This window comes from Dermochelys coriacea, chromosome 4 (genome assembly GCF_009764565.3).
Source record: "Dermochelys coriacea isolate rDerCor1 chromosome 4, rDerCor1.pri.v4, whole genome shotgun sequence".
Classification (NCBI taxonomy): domain Eukaryota; kingdom Metazoa; phylum Chordata; order Testudines; family Dermochelyidae; genus Dermochelys; species Dermochelys coriacea.
This window is the reverse complement of record NC_050071.1, coordinates 45452702-45466388: the sequence shown is the minus strand read 5'-3', so window position 1 is coordinate 45466388 and position 13687 is coordinate 45452702. Positions and strand designations below refer to the sequence as shown.

The 13687-nt window shown below is 42.8% G+C and overlaps 1 protein-coding gene across 3 annotated transcripts in view; it reads right to left on the bottom strand.

The window, feature by feature from the left end:
- INTU (inturned planar cell polarity protein) overlaps positions 1 to 11575 on the bottom strand; it is a 109143-nt gene extending 97568 nt beyond the window's left edge. The window contains exon 1 of one of the 3 annotated variants that reach the window (XM_038400715.2): positions 11083 to 11575. In XM_038400715.2, the coding sequence (XP_038256643.1) occupies positions 11083 to 11195 (113 nt within the window). In that variant the 5' untranslated portion in view covers positions 11196 to 11575. Of the gene's footprint in view, positions 1 to 3011; positions 3241 to 11082 lie in introns of those variants that run through there. The other 2 variants (XM_038400714.2, XM_038400716.2) reach the window with 2 other exon arrangements.
- Positions 11576 to 13687: the final 2112 nt, after the last annotated feature.

Sequence of the window (13687 nt, the reverse complement as noted above, 5' to 3'; positions counted from 1 at the left end):
AACTACAGCTGGTATGGAATTTTCTGATGAAACAGGTTTTTGGCAGAAAAGGCCCATTTGTTGAAATGTTTTGTGGAAATGTGTTGTTTTTGATAAACTTCTTATGAAACAGGTAGGGTTTCCTCAGAACCCTGGTGAGACCTCACCTAGAATACTGTGTGCAGTTCTGGTCTCCCAAGTTTAAAAAGGATGAATTCAAACTGGAGCAGGTACAGAGAAGGGCTACTAGGATGATCCGAGGAATGGAAAACTTGTCTTATGAAAGGAGATTTAAGGAGCTTGGCTTGTTTAGTCTAACTAAAAGAAGGTTGAGGGGAGATATGATTGCTTTCTATAAATATATCAGAGGGATAAATACAGGAGAGGGAGAGGAATTATTTAAGCTCAGCACCAATGTGGACACAAGAACAAATGGGTATAAACTGGCCACCAGGAAATTTAGATTTGAAATTAGACAAAGGTTTCTAACCATCAGAGGAGTGAAGTTTTGGAATAGCCTTCCAAGGGAAGCAGTGGGGGCAAAAGATCTATCTGGCTTTAAGATTCTATACAATAAGTTTATGGAAGAGATGGTATGATGGGATAATGTGATTTTGGTAATTAATTGATCTTTAAATATTCAGGGTAAATAGGCCTAATCCCCGGAGATAGGATATTAGATGGATGGGATCTGAGTTACTCAGAAAAGAATTTTCTGTAGTATCTGGCTGGTGAATCTTGCCCATATGCTCAGGGTTTAGCTGATTGCCATATTTGGGGTCGGGAAGGAATTTTCCTCCAGGGCAGATTGGAGAGGCCCTGGAGGTTTTTTGCCTTCCTCTGTAGCATGGGGCACGGGTCACTTGAGGGAGGATTCTCTGCTCCTTGAAGTCTTTAAACCACCATTTGAGGACTTCAATAGCTCAGACATAGGTGAGGTTTTTCGTAGGAGTGGGTGGGTGAGATTCTGTGGCCTGCGTTGTGCAGGAGGTCGGACTAGATGATCAGAATAGTCCCTTCTGACCTTAGTATCTATGAAAAAAAAAAACAAAAAAAACCCTGCCTGGTTTTCTGCCAGCTTGCCTGGTGGGCTGCTGGGGAGACCGGTACCCAGGGCTTTTAGGATCTATGCCCTAGAGCTGGGGAGCCCTGGCTCTGCAGCAGGGAGCCTGGAAGCTCCAAGAACTCCAGCTTGTAAAAGACTCTCGTGCTTCCAGGCTGATTGCCACCGAGCCATGAGCTCTGGCTCCCAAACTCTGATGTGGTCTCTCGCGGAGATGGATTAACTAAGCTGATGGGAGAGGCTTGCTCCTGTTGGCTTAGAGCAGTGGTGGGCTGTGTGCGGGCCACAGGTTGCCCACCACTGGCTTAGAGCATCTTCATTAAAGCACTACAGGGGCACAACTACACCAGCGAAGCTGCACTGATGCAGCACTTTAAGCTTAGACCTGCCCTTAGTTACAAAATGGTCATCTACAGGGAACAGGATTTGCCTCCAGAAGAAGCATACACTGCTTCTATACATCTCATTAGAGTGTTAACTGTGAATCTTACTGATGTTTCTGGAAGAGAAATCCTACACACATTTCCAGACCATACTGTAGTAGCAGAGCTACTCTGAGGCTGCTACTCCAGCCTTAAGCGAAAATAGTCACTACAACAGAGGCTGGAGTAGTATAATCAAAAGGAAGGTTAGACACCAGTAGCAAGGATATTTCAGGATTCTGATGCCGGGAAAGGATCAGGCCGCAGGTTAGCTGTGCAGAAGTAAGAGGTTTCTGTAGATTTCAAGGTGTTTGCTACTTTTGTGGACTGAGGCCCTTACTCATTCCACCAATCATAGCAAGGAATCACAAAAAACTCATACAGCCATCACAGTTATTAAATCACTTGTGTGCATGCACACGTGGGTCCTTGTGCTCGTGGTGTGCATCCTCACCAGAAGTGCTTGTATCAACTGTATTGTCAGTGTGGGGCATTGTGAGGCGGCTCTTCAAAGCCAGTAACACTGAGGAAGGTGAGGTTACTAAATCAGCAGAGACTCACTTACACCACAGTGTGTGTGGCTGCATCTACACTGGGGTTAGGTCAGCATGGCTAGAGTTCAGACATGTGGATTTTTCACATACCTGTGATGTAGCTACGTCGACCTAAATTTTAAGTGTAGACCGGCTTTACCCTACCACCAGCATAAAATGAACTATGTTTTGGAAACAGAGTAAAAAATAAATAAAATCAGTTTTCTGCCCAAAACTTAGGGAAGGGGGGAAATCAACATGGTTTATGTTTTAGCTAGGGGAATGGACAACTGTGCAAAACCACAAAAGCTGTAGCCATCTGAAATTAACAGAAGCTCCTGGGAACAAATCATACCTCTTATCTAGGTATCTAAATATGGACTTAAAAGCCCAACTTTAGGTTTTCAGATCCCAGCTGCTACAATCTACGGAAATGCATAATATTTGGCATATCCATATTTATGCATGAATAGTTATTTTAAACTTAATATTTGTAACAGTTTGTTATTACAGTTAAACAGCCAAGTCCCCTTCTGGGAGCTATTTAAATTATTAATAAGACTAACAGAAACTGACTAACTGAACCTCCCTATATTGACTCAAATATAAGGGCTGAAACTGTCCTAGACCATTTCCCCTTTTCCAGTACCTTCCGCCCCAAAGTACTTTCTGACAGGACACCAGTGCAGGAAGTCCTTCCTACCCCTTTTCTACGATGGGAAACAGAGGCACAGAGAGTGAAGCTATTTGCCCGAGTTCTCACAACTGAAGAGTGGAAAAGGGGAGCAGGAAATCCAAGCTCTCCTGAATGGAGCTGGGTGTCAGGAGCCTTAGGATGCCGAGGTGCGCTGTCTCACACCTGGCGCCCTGGAAGCCAGCCAGCCTGGCTGGCTGGCTGCAGCGCCTGACCCCAGGGGACGGCGCACGCTGGCCAGATCTGAGTCCTTCCCTCCCGAGGGCCAGAGAACACGGTCACTCTCTGCCCCAGGCCCACGGGGGTGGGGGCGCCCTTACTCAGAGCCTCCGGAGAACGATGCAGAGCAGGAGCCGGTCTCGCTGCTGCTGTCGTCGCCGCCGCCGCCGCCCGCAGCTTCTTCCCCCTCCTGCCGCGGCGCCAGCTCCCGGGGCATCTCGCGGGACAGTGGCTCTTCCATGCCGGGGGGGGGGGGGCGATGTCACCTCACCCCTACGGAGCCCAGCAGCCCCCAGCCGCCATGACACCCACCCGCGGAAGCACGAGGGGAACACGTGATGCCCGCCCCGCCCTTCTATTGGTGCCGCCGGCCGGGTGCCATGGAGACGGGAGAAGCCCTGTTGAGAGAGAGAGAGGGGCCGGTGGCGGCGAGGCAGCTCCTGCTGCAGCAGCGACCGGGTGGCACCGGCGGGTTCGGGCTCCTCCCTGCCTGAGCGGCCCCCTCCCCGGTCCAGCAGGCGGCACAGGGTCCGGGCCTGCGGAACAGCGCGGGGGGCTCCGACCCGGCCTCAGCCCCGGAGCGCTCCCGCCAGGCGCTGTGCGATCAGTCGAGACGCGGGCAGCCGGGGCCGGAGCGACAGACACAACCCCTGTGCCCTAATGGCGCCTGTGGCCGCCTGCCAGGGCGAGGGTACCGATTCCCATCCCCCCCAACCCCCCGGCTCAGCCTGACGAGCGGACTGCACCTTCGTTTGCAAGGGATGAGGCAGAAAAGCGTGGGATAGACCCTAGCACCAGCAGTTAAAAGACTCAGGGCTTAGGTATATTTCACACCCTAACAATAAGCCCTAGCTCTGATCCAAGGCTTTTACCAGTCGATCTCTTACCACTTTGCAAAAGGAGTCAGTATTGTTATCCCCACTTTACTGTTAGGGAAACTGAGGCACGCTGATTTGCCTAAAGTCACCCAGCAGAACTGGTGACAGAGCCAAGAACAGAACCTAGGTGTTTTGAGTCTCTGCTCACTTTCTATCCACCAGGCCCCACTCCCTGCCCCAGAACTGAACTAAGGTAAGATAGAAACTGAACATACCCTTCTGGGTTTATTTCCAGTAGTGATTCCACATTACACCTGCTATCCCAAAAGCAAGCATGTGTTCAAATACAACCAATATTTGGGATTAACTGATGGCTTGCTTATTGCTAGAAGGTATATTATATATCAATATGGTTGACTCAATAGAAGCAAATGTTTACATGGAATCAGCTTTAATTTTACAAAATTGCTTCATGTGAAATTATAGTTTTCAAAAATACACAAACAAAATGAAAAGGGTCATTTTGGGACGTTCATGTGGCCTGTAACAATTTTCAAACATTTTTGGGATCCAGCTCATTTTTAAGGAACTCTAAACCTTTCCCAAACCATAGATCTTGTTCCAGTAATAAAAAAAAAGCAGAAGTTAAAACCCTGAAATTGTTTTCAATTCAGATCTAATGCAATTACTAGTTAATAATGTACTTTAAAGCCTTATCCACACTACAGCTTTGAATTGTGTTTGTAACACATTACTAGTATGGGGAGTATGGTGGCACCTTAAAGACAAACAGATTTATTTGGGCATGGGTTTTTTTACCCACAAACTGAAGAAGTGGGTTTTTTACCCACGAAAGCTTATACCCAAATAAATCTGTTTGTCTTTAAGGTGCCACCGTTCTCCTTGTTGTTTTTGTGGATACAAACTAATATGGCTACCCCTCTGATTACTGTTATGGTTAGCTGTAAACATGGTTCAGGTCTACACACTACAAGGTTAAAGATTGTTGATTAGTTGCCACAGCAGCAGTTTAACCTTTGGCAGAGGCTTTGGCTGGTTCATGGTAGTTTTTCATTTTGGCCTTATCTAGATTAGAATTTAAGATGTGTAGACAAAACTACTGCCTTTAACCTGCTAAATTGGCTGAGTTCAAGCCTTGGGGAAATCCTAGGCTTTGAATTGACCAATTTAGCACCTGTTAAAAGCAGTGTGCCATTACAGTATACTTAAAATGTACTAGTTAGAATGTGAAAGTTAACATGTTAAGATAACAACTTTAAATCCCAGTCCAGGCCTTTTATTAGGAGGGGGAAAAAGGGTGTTTTTAACATGTTAGCTAATTGTTGAAATTCCATTGCAGACAAGGCAAGTTGTAGTTTTAACATGTTATCTGGCTGCGTTTCAGTAATCTAAAATTCTCTGAACACATCAGTATACTAGTGGATAAAGGAGAACTAGCTGACAATTTATTGAGAATTCCAAAAGGCCTTTGACAAGGTCCTGCACAAGAGGCTCCCAAAGAAGCTAAGTAGGCACTTGGTGAGAAGCAAAATCATCACCATATATCAAAAACTGGCTTGGAGACAGAAAGTGTGGTATTAAATAGACAGTTTCCACCATGGCAAAAAAAGGTTAACAGCAGAGTGCCTCAAGGTTTCATACATTTATTAAATGATCTGAAAGGCAGATGAGTAGTGAGGTAGCAAGTTTGCAGATGACACAAAGTTATTTAGGTTAGTCTGAACCACAGAGGAGTGAAGAACTTCAGAGACCTAAATGAGCAACACATTGTAAATGAAATTCAATATCAACAAATGCAGAATAATACACATCAGAGGAAAAAAAATGAAGGCATCCAACAGAATTCTATCAACTCAAAAGCAGGGTGTCACAGTAGGCAGTTCAATGAAAACCTATGCTGGATGTGCAGCAACAGTCAATAAACGCAACAGGATGTTAGGGTACATACAGAATGGGATGGAAAATACTTGTTGGAACATTTCTAAAACTGTGGAATTGATCTGTGTTCTGAAGATCTAGATGTTACACTGCTGGAACTTGTTGCAGTAGGTGTAAGATTCTAGTGTGAAACTTCTGTACTTGAGACAGTATCAGAAAATGTTAACTAGTGAACAAAGGATTCCAGACAAAGGAGTGCTTTGGACACATGTTCTTAGCTACACAACTAACTTTTCAACTGGAACTGTTACAGAAATCTCAGACTAGAATTTTGTGGTCCCTCTGTAGGAGGCTCTAGGCAAGAATTGTGCTTTTGCTCCTAAAAGTAAAAGCCTGTTATCTACTGAATGCAATTATATGTATGGGTTTAGTCATACAACTCCATCCACATAGAGGGAAGGATACATGTATATATGCTCTTATGGAAGAAAATAAGAGAAAATTAAGAAAACATAGTAGTACAAAAAAACCTAACTGTTCCATTCAGCTTCAGGATAGGAAGCGATACGCTTTTCCTATCTTAGGTGACATAAAAATTTCACTCAAATTTTACCAGTCTTAATGGTGGAGAATTCTTAAATAAATTCAGACCTATGACTTCTATTTTAGACTAGCAATTGGTAATTTAAAGACATGGCATAAAGGCAAGATATACTCCGACTTGCCTTCTTTTATTACTTCCAGAGAAGCAGGAGGGGAAACTCTCCCACCCCAACTCCTCAAGCAATTCACCTCCTCAAAACAAAACAGTTTGGATAAACAGGAGACACATGAATGCCTCTAAATTACCCAATGTCTGGTGATTTTCTAAATGGAATATTACACAAGAAATCAGGATTTAATAATGAGATGGAGGTGAGATATTCAATCCCTCCCTGCTTAATTCCATTTATATTTGCTAGCACTTTTAATGCAGTGAACAGCACATGAAAATGTCTCTGTTGAGAAGTGATAGTCTATGCCAGATGGTTCTGTTATGTTAAATTTCACTGAGTTCAAGGGTTGGTTAATTGTTTCCAGTTGTTAATTCAACAAGTGAGAAGTACAGGCTTCCCTCACAAAAGAAGGAAAGCCCATGTTCTGCTGTTTTACAGGGTTAACTGTATTAGGGAGCAAAGCAATATAGAACATTGGTCTACTGAAAGCAGTAGTGGCAAATCTCCCAAGTATGTTTTCTGAAACATTTATGATTTTTGCTGCTTTGGAAACAACCAAGGAAAGGCACTGTCTCTCACAGCAGGATGTTTTTTGAATAAAGACAGAATTTCCCATAAGATCTCTATAGAAGGGAAAACCCAGCCACCATTCCCTATATAGAAAAATTATAAGCAGCTTTGAAATAATCATTCATATGGAAGACCCTTTATATTTAACATGATTAGCTGGACTGGAACTCTTGACTTGGAAGTCTAGTGAACCTTCTCTCCAGTGCTTCCTGCATTAACAACAAACAGATGGCAAGAGTTCTGCCACAGGCTGTCATTGGTACTGATATAATAACTATCTCCTATTAGACAATTAGTTAATGCATTACTTTATATAAATGAAAATAGAGATAGTATTGACTAAATTGAAAATTAAACTATTCCTTTTGAGTATTATTTTCTCCACTGTTATTCATTGGTAATTGGCTTTTCCAATGGGAAGTTGCAAAAGGAAAGTCTGGCATTTGCAGAAAATGTGTTCTCTTTTGTAGTAGAAGGATAAAGACTGGTTGTTTTGCTTTTATAAATATGGAAGTGCCCTCACTCTTTTATAGCACAGTCTGGTCTTGTTGTGTCAAAAGGCCCAATCTTAACACCTTACCTAGGAACCATGATTAAACAATTTGCTAGAAAGATGCCAGCATGATTTCTTTGGCTACTGTAGACCAGACACAGGCCTGGGTTTTGGGTGTGGCTGAATTCCTCTCCATGCAGGACTGAAAGTGATGGCATGGTGGCTGCATGCTACCTTTGGGGCCAGCCAGGGTTGCTTTAACTCATGGCTGTTATCTATGAGCCTGAAGGACCATTGCAGGAGTAGCTAGAGCTCAGAGTTTTTTCAGCTACATCCTTTCCCCTCATCTCTACCCCCCAATGTCAGAGGCTGGAGGGAATCAAGGAGGGAAATGTTGCATAGATCTGTTGTGCTGCTGGCTCTATACCATGTAGAGATTCCCCCAAGCCAAGACAATTTCCTGGTGGCTGGATCTGCCAGCTCTATGTCCCCTTTATATAGTATAGCCAGCTTAAATAGACCATAGCAAACAATGAATGTGCTTTGACTAGGGCAGAATGTGCCTTTCTTAACTGTCAACACTTAACAACATTTTAAATGGTCCCCAGCTTTCTCCCTCTCCCCCATTTTCCACTGGACTTTGAAGTTACAAGTTTTGTTTCTTTAAAGATAAGGGAGAAGACATAAATAAAAGCAGCAAAAAATATCTTGTAACATCTGAAATTTCGGTCTGTTCTACTTGTTTTTCTCCTGGAAGACTCTATGGTCAACTAGAGAACTAGTAGGAATATGATATTATAAATACCAAGCAAATAAAACCACAGCGGAATGGGGAAGCGATTTTCATTTTAGTTTAAGATTCTGTTTGTTTTTGTTAACGCCTACTTTGCTCAAATAACTGAAACAAAGTTGGAAGAAAAAACAACCACCCTCTTTTGTTAAAGATTCACTACCGTGGCCCTTTCAATATAGGGGTACATTTGTGTTCTCCAAGGGACATCATCAGCAAAACAGAAGAAGACATACAAATATGAAAAAAAATGTAAGGTTAAAAACAAACAGAAAAAAAGCTTGTGTTTGAAGGGTGAGTGGCATTGACTTTCAGGTCTTTAATACTTTATAAAAGCAAAGAAACAAGCATCATAAAACCTTTTGTTCACAACTTTGCTGCTAGTATTGTGTGGGGACAGTTTACTGCAAGGCAAGGTGAATTTAATAGGGAAACTGTGTTCATTTTAAATTAGGGTATTTAAATTAAGATAACTTAAAGCCAGAGTGAAGGCTGCCTTTGTGACAGAAAATATAGAAACTTTGAGGAAAACGCCTTCAGGTTTGCAAATACCACATACAAAATAAGTAAATGCAGATTTCACCTTTTTTTTTTGCCTCTTTCCTCTGTCATTGGTGTCCTCAGTGCAGTAAGAGGTAAGAAGAACAACAAAATATTGGAAGACAGATATGAAAAATATCAGGAAGACCACACCAACCTATGTGACTCCTTTGGGGGAGTATTTTATCGAGACACCAACTATTTTAATCTCCAGCAACCACTGCCTATTAGCATTTAAAGTAGTAATAATTTGAAATCGTTATTTTCCACAACTTGCTTTTTTTCGGTTAAATTCCACAGCCTTTATTAGGATCACTTAGTTATGGCATATAGGTTAAGCACAAAGAATATAGTGATTCTTTGCAGTCAGTCAAAATGCAAATGTAAGTACAAATAGTACTCCAGTGCATGGAAAGTAAATTAAAATAAGAAATACTACTGGGCAGCATTTTGCTACTGTGGCTTAAAAAAACCCACAACACCCACTCAGCTTTACAGTCACTGACAAATGCATCCATACTGTTCAGATTTCAGAGGGTCCCCAGTCGCATATTGGGAGCATTTATCTGTAATTCAGATAAAGTTGCTTCACAATGCAATATGAGGGCAGATCTATTCCAGAATTCCCTATCTGCTTATTTCCAGGGTAGTATTTGTCTCTATTTTCATAGCTACAATTTTGTAGATATTGATTTTAAACTTTTTTCAGTTGCATAGATTTGTCTTTTGGGCTACAGAGCTGCTGTGTTAATAATTAGGTTTCAGTAGCTATATCTATTTGGAGCTGGCACTGACATGACAGATTGCATGTAAAGTCATTTAGCAGAAAGTGTGTTTTGAGAAACAGATGCTCTATTAGACACAGGCTACTTATGAGCTTTTATTAAATACTGCTGAATAGAATCATTTTCCTATTGTAACGTGTGGTTTAGTCAAGAGCCTTTTCTAGTTAGTGCTGGGAAATGGTCTTTGGAATCTCTTTTAGAGTCCTTTCTTTACGGCCCCTTTGATAAGGTCTCATGGTGAGTGCTTCTTTGGGGAAAACTGGAAAATCGCATGTTAGGGATGGTGAGAGCGGGGGGAAGGCGGAGAAGGGGGAAAAGAAGCAATTTCTTTTCAACGTTCCTCCTGCACTCTCACTTAAAAGGTACAGACGATTTCCCATCTGGCATAGCTTTGTGCTTTTTTTTTTTTAAAGCAAAAAAATTCAAGATGATCATGTAAGTGATTCCTCTTGTCCCCCTCCCCGCCAACATTTCTATTAAGTGTAAGCCTGTATATTGCCCTGGAATCCCTTAAATTGTGTTGCTTAGATTTTTATAGTACCCTTACAAAACGTATCAATATAGCGTTCCTTCCCTCTCTATGTGGCAACTACAGGAAATGTCAGTACCCTTAAAACAGGGAGCTAAACAAGAGAATGATTAATTATTCTAAAAATCAGCCTGCCCTTTTATTTAGTTTTAGCATTAAAGAGGTAAAAATTCTTCCCATCCTCTTGGTTACCCGACACAAACAGCCCCGGCTCAATATTATCTGCATCCAAGCCATTTTACTCCCATGTCTCCGAATCGCACAGCTCCTATAATGCTTTGAAAGTGTGGGTTTCTTATCTAGCATGTTTCTTTTGTATGTCAGACATTAAACATTCCCCCCCCCCCGACTGAATAACAGAAAAAGGGGGAAACAGCACATTCTCATTTCCTGTCTGAACAACAAAAGACTCTCTGCTCACAAATCACCCTCCTGGAGAAAGCGGGAAGTTAATAACTGCATCTCCCAGTTTTAATTTTTTCCTTGTTCTGAGAGCAGTAGTAGTTACTGCACTGAACTGCTGCCTCTTGTAAGTATCATGTGTCTGTTACAGCACAGCCACAGCGTGTCATGCACAGGAATAGGGTCTGTAAACTAAGCAATGAGCACAGTGAGAGATGATCTCTTTCTTTACCTTTCTCTATAACGGGAAGCTCATTGCTCAGTGGCTGAGGGTGTCACACAGTAGTTTTTAGCCCTTCCAGGTTTTTTTTAAGTTTAGCAATACACCCTTTTCTGGGGTGCCTAGAGAACTGGGGTTGGAGAAGTTCCCTTTATCAGAGCATATTAGTGGAATTACAGGAGATCCTATTGCCTGTGTGTGTACGGGGGTCAGAGGGGACTTCAGATCCGGCTGCTCCTGTCCCAGAGGAAGCAGCTAGAAAAAAGTGGAAGACAAGAATTGCCAATGCCTTTTAGTTACATTAAAAAACAAAACAGCTCTTCACCAGTCTGAACTGAGTGCCTGGTGGGAAAGGAAGGGTCTGTGAGCTCCCTCGCCTGCCTTTCAGCTCCCCTCCTCCTCACACTAACCTGTGCAGCAGGATACTTTGCACTGAGTCCAGATCCTCCAGATTCCTGGTGACAGGTCTCGGGATGCTGTACCTGCTAACGCTGAACATGCTGCACAGGAAAGGCCACTTCATTGCAGACACAGAACTGCCCGCCAGGTTTCACGCAAGCCCCTCTCCCCAAGTGCTAGTGATCAATTGCATGACTGCACCGGTACGGGTTAGCTATTCAGAGCAATGAGCAAGCTTGTCATTTCAGGAGAAGCAGAGAGGAAGGACTGAATGTTCCCTCAGAGCAATTCTTCTGTGATCCAAAGAAAACATGAGTCGAACAGCTTCTGCCTCCAGAGAGCAGGGGAATCTCTCCTTCCCCCAAAAGCCGATGCTTACAGATACCAGCACTCACTTAAGAGCTTTCCTGAATGTTTCGAGGAAGGGCTCGGTGCCTACCTGAAGGAGAGAGTCACTTGCGGCTGAGGTTACTTCTCCAACCTCCAAGGCACACTTTTAATCTGCAGATGAAACTTTGAAGGCAATTCAAACCGAGCAGGTGGGAGCTGTTCAATTCTCCTGCTTCCTCCCGGACTTCCCCTGGTCCTAAAGTCCTCCATGCATCGTTTGCTAGGGATCAAGGTGACTTTTGAGGGTGAGAGTCCAAAACGGCTGGCCTGAAATCAATTATTTGTTCCATGCAAAAAAGGGTACTAACTTTTAGGTTCTAAGGACATAATGACCCCTTATCTTCTGAATCCTGTGAATGTAAAAGGAACTGAAATTATGAACTGCTTCACAGTCTGTTGTCAGCTATAGCAACTGGCCTCCCTTGTAAAGTAGCAAGGAACTGAAGAATGCTGTTAATATGGTATGATGCTGCTGTCAGTCTATCCCTCCCCAAACAAAAAAATAGATATGGGTCTGTGGAAATGAACTCAAGTTTTGTATAAAGTAAAACAGTTCTTTACTGTCAGCTCTAGATCCTTCAGGTAACAACTTTTTCCATTCAGCCAGGGCTCCTGCAATGTCAGAAAATCTTTTTTTGACATATTTTACTAGCAGCTGCAATAGTGAATACTCTTGCACCCACCAGTTTTATTCTTCCTCATTACAAATTTATATGAAAAATGAAAAATAATAGAAGATACAGAATCTCATTCAACCTAGGGTGTTGTTGGGTGTGTTGTGAATACAAAAACAAACAAAAAATTAAAAAACTGAATACTCCTCCTCAATATCTTCATTCATGATCTGGAGGATGGCGTGGATTGCACCCTCAGTAAGTTTGCGGTTGTCACTAAACTGGGAGGAGTGGTAGATGCGCTGGAGGGTAGAGATAGGATACAGAGGGACCTAGACAAATTAGAGGATTGGGCCAAAAGAAAGCTGATGAGGTTCAACAAGGACAAGTGCAGAGTCCTGCATTTAGGATGGAAAATCCCATGGACTGCTACAGACTAGGGACCAAGCAGCTAGGCAGCAGTTCTGCAGAAAAGGACCTAGAAGTTACAGTGGACGAGAAGCTGGATATGAGTCAACAGTGTGCCCTTGTTGCCAAGAAGGCTAACGGCATTTTGGGCTGTAAAAGTAGGAGCATTGCCAGCATATCGAGGGATGTGATCATTCCCCTCTATTCGACATTGGTGAGGCCTTATCTGGAGTACTGTGTCCAGTTTTGGGTCCCACACTGCAAGAAGGATGTGGAAAAATTGGAAAGAGTCCAACAAAAATGATTGGGGGCTGGAGCACATGATTTATGAGGAGAGGCTGAGGGAACTGGGATTATTTAGTCTTTTTTTGACAGCCGCTTTCAATGAACTGAAAGGGGGTTCCAAAGAGGATGGATCTAGACTATTCTAAGTGGTACCAGATGACAGAACAAGGAGTAATGGTCTCAAGTTGCAGTGGGGGAGGTTTAGGTTGAATATTAGGAAAATCTTTTTCACTAGGAGGGTGATGAAGAACTGGAATGGGTTACCTAGGGAGGTGGTGGAATCTCCTTCCTTAGGGGTTTTTAAGGTCAGGCTTGACAAAGCCCTGGCTGGGATGATTTAGTTGGGGATTGGTCCTGCTTTGAGCAGGGGGTTGGACTAGATTACCTCCTGAGGTCCCTTCCAATGATTCTATGAAAGAATCTAGTTGCTCTTACATGGTTATTGAATCACAGGATGCAATGCTTCCTATACATCAAACAAAGCTCCATTTAAGTAAATGGTGTAAATCTGGATTGAATACCATCTCCTCTGCCATTTTCATTTCCTACTTATAAATTATAGTCTTTCATATGATGGAAGCCAGGTTTTTCTTCTGCTTAATTCTTTGCAAAATGTCTTCATGAAGAGATGAGTTTTGCATCATTTCCAGAACTTAACAAGACTTGGGTTTATCCCGATTTCCAGTGATAGGTAGTCCCACAGTTTTGTGACCGTGCTCTGATAAGATCCTTGCTATTGTCTCCTTAGTCTCTCTCAGCCATAGTATGTAAGATAATCATAGTAAATATAGCACAGCACTGAAAAAGGAGTGGTTCCTAAGACAGTCCAATAGGTCCTTAAAGACCAGGACCACTACCATGAAACAGATCTGATAATGAACAGGAACTCAGTGAAAGTTGTGGAGAACTGCTGTTTGCT